A 6684-nucleotide genomic window follows, 5' to 3' on the forward strand; every position below is an offset into this window, starting at 1 on the left:
GAGAAGAGAAGAGAAGAGAAGAGAAGAGAAGAGAAGAGAAGAGAAGAGAAGAAAAAAGAGAGAAGAAGCTAAAAATAGTGGTGAAATACCGTCAGTCTCAGGACTGCAGAAGCAAAGGAAACGGATCTGAGTTCAAGGCCAACCTGAACTACATAGTTCCAGGATCACAGGTCCTGCCTGACAAGTGACCACTCAGCGCCACCAGGAGAGGCAAACACCCAGCCTAGAATGTTAAGTCCATGATCCAGGACTCAGCAGTGTGTTCACCAGCCCTCAAACCCGGATACTACAAAGACACTCCCATCCCGTCACCCGCAGGGTGCCAGAGGGGTGAATCACATCTTCTCCCTCCAGCTGCCCACGGCGGCAGGTAGACTGGGTGGGAACTCGTCCCCTGGCTCCAGCCTGCATTCCCCGGCTGGACAGGGGACGCGGGTCGTCACAGTTCCCGTCCCCACACAGTGGCTTGCCTGTCGGACTGTGGGCGCTCCATCGCTGGGCTGGGCTGGCTTAGGCTGACTCTGCTCTCTTCGGGCTCCAGGATGTGGTCGAGATGGCTCTGCTCCGGCAGGTTCCACTCAGCGGTTGTCAGCAGAAACTCTGGAGGCCACTGTCGGTGACTGTCTGTGACTGCCGGTGAGCAGCTGCCCGCGCCAGCCCTTTAAGTCAGTGGGTCACGTGGTGCCGCCCAGCTGAGCCGGAGTTCTGGCTCCTGTTGCAACACCCCGCCCCAGGGCGGGTTGGCCTGGCCCGTCAGGGGATAAGTCATATGACTCTGGCAAGCTCTGTTACAGAAGTTTTAAAAAAATGGAAATCTGAGTGAGTTGACTCTGGGGCTGTATTTGGGTCCTTTCCAGAATTCTCCCTCTATTCTACTCAGTGACAGGAGGACAGGAGTAGCCCCTCAGGGCTCTGGAATGTTCCAGAACTAGGAGACGATGCTTGTCAGAGTTGAGTTGCTGGTGGGCAAACCCGGGGACCACCCACCTGGGCCCCTGAGTCTGCTTTCCCGGAACTCTGGGGACAGCTGCTTTTCAACTCCTTTACGTACAGCACACTGAGCCCTGCGTGGTTTGCCGGCACTAACTTTTCCATGGTTCATCCCTCTGTCATGGTAGATGGCTCAAGTTTTACAGGTGGGGAAACTGAGCTGGAGAATGAAGAGTCCTGCCCAGGGTGTCGTGGAGAGCGGCACCCGAGTGTCTGGCTGCCTGCTTGGCCTTCTAGAACCTGGTCCACACCATGACTTCCTGATGCCTAAGTGCAGGAGACTGTGAAGTCAGCACACATGGCATTGATACGTCTGTCATCGCAGATGCCCGCAGAGGCTTAGCAGGCTAGGGCTTGGGCAGTCACCTGAATTCCAGTGAGGAGGACCCCTCAGTACTGGACAGAGAATACACAAACATGTTTGGTGGTTCTTCAAAGCCGCCATAGTTCTAGTTGTCAATTTTTGTTTAAAAGTGAGTTCTCTAAAAAAAAAATTTGCCGGGCGGTGGTGGTGCACGCCTGTGATCCCAGCACTTGGGAGACAGAGGCAGGCGGATCTCTGTGGGTTTGAAGCCAGAGTGGTCTACAGAGCGAGTTTCAGAACAGCCAGGGCTACACGGAGAAGCTTGTCTCAAAATTTTATGTGTGTACGTATGTATGTATGTGTTGTTGTGTGGGCCCGAGTATATGTATGCATTCATTCAAGCCACATCCATACAGGTGCCTAGGAAGGCCAGAAGAGGCCAATGGATTCCCCTGGAACTGGAAGTTACAGGTGCTAGTGAGCTGACTATGTCGGTGCTGGGAATTGAACTCAGGTCCTCTGTAAGAGGAGTAAGCACTGTCAACCCCTGGGCCATCTCTCCAGCACAAAAAAAAAAAAAAAAAAAAAAAAAAAGATTTTTGATATCAACAAAGATTTCTTTTTTTGTTTTGTTAATCCTGAGAGTCGCCAGAAAAACCAACCAACTCTACCATTTTGGGCCAAATTTGAAGAAAGCTTTATTAAATATTAAATACTGACCAAGGGATGGACTTTGGTCAGGACCATTCTCTGGAACTTCCCAGCTGAGAAGGGCCTCAAGACACATGTTGCAGGAATTTATAAGGACAAACCTATAGGCCATTGCATTTCTCCATGAGGCTTTGTTATTTTTCAAAAACTATAACTAGCATTCTGGGACATTACCTGGTTCCTGGGCAGGTGGAGCTTACAGGTTAGCTTTAGGCACCACAGTTTCTTCCTCTGTTTTTAAGGCTATCATTTAGAAATGGTGGTTGCAAGTCCTTGGCGCCAAGAAAAGGAGAACAGAGGTTGGCAACTACGTGCCAAGGGTTAATTCTCCCCACAGAGGGAAATGGGCTGGCCAAGTCTCACCTGCATATGCCCAAGAAGCTGTGGTACTTGGTAAAAATGGTATCATCTCTGCTACTCTAAGCAGTGACACCTGAATAGCAATTCCCAGTAACTTGCAGACAACTCACTCCATACTATCAAGAACTTTACCAGAGTAGCAGTAGGTAATAGCCTGGCATTACAAACCTGAAAACGAAGTCTTAACATGTGAGGCTTAAGGGGATGAATTCACTGTAACAGAAGGACGGATGTTCCTCGAAAGCAGATGGTCTATCTTCTGCCTGCAAACGGTGTCCACAGGATAAGTGGCGATGACAACTGCCAACAAGCAGGTGCTCCTTTAGGTGTTCTGGAAAGGACCATCTCCCCAGCGGTGACACGGAAAGCAGATGAGCAGGGACACTGTCCACTTTGTTTTGTAAATCCTCGGGGCTTGACCTGTGCCTGGCAGGTGGCAGGCAGTTACTCATAACTGCAAGAATGAGTGGCTGCACAGGGGCTCCTCGTGGGAGTGGGGAAGCTGTTGCTGGGCTGTCATGTCACTAAGCTCTCAGAAGGGCTAAATCAAGCTGTCACCACAAAGCGCAGTGTGTGTGTGGCCCTGGCTATACAACCACCATTTTCATCTCTCTCCTATTTGATTCTAATGAGGAACAGGGAAGCCAAGGAATTTTGTTACACTGCTATACTGGTGGCAGAACCAGAATTCTAGTCCCAGTATTAGGAAGCCAAACATCCCTCCTGGCCATCCTACCGTAAGCCCTTACAAGAAGGGTCCAGGACTTTAAGAGGAAATAATGAGAAGTCTGTAAATCTAGAGCCTGTTATTCCAAGGAACCCAGAAATTGAAACATGAGTCCCTTTTTTTGCATGGGGAACCAGGGCACCCAAAGACAGAGGCACTGATCCATGCTATGCCCCAATTAAGAGACCCCAGCTTTGCTGACACTGAGTTTCTGACTCCTGGCTCCAGACTGGTTCTCTGGGAGCCCCAGATGTATCTAGAAGGTAAGCTATACAAGATTTGGGGACAGAGGCAGCCATGCCAGACTGTTCTGGCCCCTTCTCAGCCTCTGTCCCTGCCCCTATGCCTATACTGATTCAGCTTCCTGACTTCCTCTGCCTCAGGCACCAGAAAGGTCCCAATCCATGCCTTTCTTCCTCCTGCAGTGGCTAGCTGAATACCCACTCATCAAAGATACCTACACCCTGACATGGCAAGACCAGAGAGCAATTCTGAAGGTGGTCAGAAGATTCTGCAGCTATGAGACTGTCTTGGGCCATCCCTCAGGATATAAGATCATCACAAAGTGCATGATGTGTCCAGACACAGTTGATGGATGAGGAAGGGGCAGAAGAGGACAGAGAGATTGCTATCCTGCTTCCTATAAAGATGTAGGATATAGCCGCAAGCAGAGATGCACGGGAGGCTTCAGGAAGCTAGAAAGACAGGGAATGCCCAGGCGTGCCTAGCTCTACCCATAGCCCTGAGCCCATCTCACAGGCTCCCACAGTGGATTTCAGAATAGAACAGACCCAAGAGAAAAGTCAGCTGGAACTCTAAAGATTTCTGTTAGGCAGATGGCATTGCCAATATTTGCAACTGAGAGGCGGGGGCAAACAGCAGCAACTCTTGTGTGTGTGTGTATGTGTGTGTGTGTGTGTGTGTGTGTGTGTGTGTGTGTGTATGTATGTGTACCTGTATATATTTGTGTGTGCATGTTTGTGTGTGTGTATATTTGTGTATATGTGTGTGAGAGAGTGTATGTATGTGATGTGTTTATGTGTTTGTGTGTGTATGTTTGTGTATATGTGTGTGTGTATTTCTGTGTATGTGTTTGTGTATATGTGTGTGCTCCAAATGTTTCAGACAGGGCTCTGCAAACAATTTAGAACCACACAAGAAGCTTCTCTGCCTTCTAGAACTTTCACTTCCTCCTGACTGAAGTTAAAACTATCCCCTTTGACCAACTATTCAGAGGGAAGCAAGGAAACAGAGAGTGACTCAGCAAAATCTGCCTTCCCTTTGTCTGCTGTCCCCCTCCCAACCATGACACAGCATAACAGCAGCTGCAGGGAAGTGAGGAAAAGGCAACTCAGCGTTCCAGCCGTTCCAGCCGCAGTGGAAAACAAAGCTCAGGCTCCAGTGGGGGCTGGAGTCCTGGCTGAGCCTGAGGCCCTTGGTGCCTTTTGCTCCAGTTAGGTGTCTTCTGGCAGGGATCCTTACAGAGGGCAAACGGACTACACTAAGCCTTAGCCAGACCAGGAGGGATGCACCCGCAGCCCTGTAAGGCAGGCCCCGGTGGATGTGTGCAGCCTACAGGTACAGCATGTACACCAGGGCAGACAGCCCGGTGCTGAGAAAACACCCACTAGCCTGATACGAGGACATGGAATTCTGTTGGCAGGAGCATCAGTTGTAAGGCACGAACCCTCTGACTGGCAGGCAGACATGTGCTGCCACATATGTAAGACAGAAAAAGATCATTCCTAATAAAACTGTTACCCACAGCAGAAAGAGACGAAAAGAGAGGGGTCAGCAGCTGACCCCTGGAGAGCCTCATGACAAACCCTCCCACAGACAGCAGGGAGACAGCTGGATCAGAGGTGGACCCCCTCCTCATCCCGACTTTTTCTTCCTCCTGCCTGATGACTTCATATGATGATAACAGGAAGCTGTCCAGCCCTGGTCCCTTTCGGCTGCTTCCTGCTGCCCCTTGGGTAAAGTGCAAGGCCTTTATCCCAGCACCCCAACCCCTTGGAGATCTAGCCCAGCCCACCTCTCCAGTAGAGGGTCCTCACTCTATTCTCCCTCACATCAAGCATGCCAGACTCAGAGGAATACCTTCCATCCCTGAACCGGCAAGACTCCTATGCTCAGGAGTCGCCAGCCTCCCCTAGAATACCACCTTTTCCTAGAGACTAGTAGGTACATGTTTGTAACCCAGCACTTGGGAGATGGAGTAGGAGGGACAACCAACCATATACTCACTGTAATACCAGCACATACTCACTAGGTCTGAGAAAGGACAGGTGTGAAATACACGCTCAGGCCACAGAGAGATCACTGCACACTTGTTAGAAGAGCTTAATTAGGAAGATAGATCATCTTTCACTGCTGTGTCCGCAGCCATGAGTAGGCTCAGACTACAGAAGAGACTCGCCTCTAGTCCTCTGCTATGGCAAAAAGAAGGTCTGGTTGGACCCCAATGAGACCAATGAAATCGCCAATACCTACTCCCGTCAGCAAATCAGGAAGCTGATCAAAGATGGGCTTTCCATCCTGAAGCTTGTGACTGTCCATTCCCAGACTCAATGCCAGAAAAAACCTTGGCCCGACGGAAAAGCAGGCATATGGGCATAGGGAAGCAGAAGGGTACGGCCGATGCTTGGATGCCATCGAAGGTGACCTGGCTGAGAAGGATGAGGATACTGCGAGGGCTCCTCAGGAGATATGGCAAATCTAAGAAGATTGACCACCATATGTATGACAGCCTGTACTGGAAGGTCAGAGGGAATGTGTTCAAATATAAGCAGATTCTCATGGAGCATATCCACAGACTGAAGGCAGGTAAGGCCCACAAGAAACTCCTGGCTGCCCAGGCTGAGGCTCACAGGTCTAAGACCAAGGAAGCATGGAAGCGCCAGGAGGAGTGCCTCCAGGCCAAGAAGGAGGAGATCATCAAGATTCTGTCCAAGGAGGAAGAGACCAAGAAATGAAGCTTTCCTCATGTTTGAACATAGTGGCTTGGCTGTGGTCTTTCCTGGATCAGTCATTAAAATTGAACAACACACACACACACACACACACACACACACACAAAGAAGATGGATGATGCTGGGCAGTGGTGGTGCACACATTTAATCCCAGCACTCAGGAGGCAGAGGCAAGCGGATCTCCCAAGTTCCAGGTGCCTGTTCTACAGAGCGAATTCCAGAACTACGAGGGATTCCCAAACAAACCCTGTCTGGGAAAAAAAAAAAAAAAAAAAAAACACAACAAAGAAGATGGATGAGCCCTATTGTGACTGATCTTAAGAGTGAGTACAGCTCTTTTTAATTGCAGATGATTAGAATGTTACCCTAATACACAGTGTGTTAGCACAGGATTAATTTGAACTAAAGATAATAAGCCCCCCAAAAGCTCTGTGCTCTCCTCTTCCTCATTTGTCCCAAATCAGGCTTAGTTCATCATAGTGTATAGAAATATTAATCTTCCCAACCCCAAAGAAAGCCCCTAAGGAGTCTTTTATTGTAATTATTTTACTGTAGGTGTATGGGTGTTTTCCTTGCATGTATGTCTGTGCATCACATTAGTCCCTGATGTCCAAAGAGGC

General features: G+C 49.5%; 1 protein-coding gene and 1 pseudogene across 1 annotated transcript in view; one reads left to right on the forward strand and one right to left on the reverse strand.

Moving 5' to 3' along the window:
- The window catches only part of Hmox1 (heme oxygenase 1), a 6527-nt gene extending 5866 nt beyond the window's left edge, over nucleotides 1-661 (reverse strand). The window contains exon 1 of the mRNA XM_055609091.1: nucleotides 471-661. Coding sequence (XP_055465066.1) covers nucleotides 471-493 — 23 coding nt within the window. The 5' untranslated portion in view covers nucleotides 494-661. The remainder of the gene's footprint in view (nucleotides 1-470) is intronic.
- Nucleotides 662-5479: 4818 nt separating this feature from the next.
- On the forward strand, nucleotides 5480-6067 carry LOC129678338 (60S ribosomal protein L19-like; annotated as a pseudogene).
- Nucleotides 6068-6684: the final 617 nt, after the last annotated feature.

Source organism: Psammomys obesus, unplaced genomic scaffold (assembly GCF_907164565.1).
Source record: "Psammomys obesus unplaced genomic scaffold, mPsaObe1.curated_primary_1811, whole genome shotgun sequence".
Classification (NCBI taxonomy): Eukaryota; Metazoa; Chordata; class Mammalia; order Rodentia; family Muridae; genus Psammomys; species Psammomys obesus.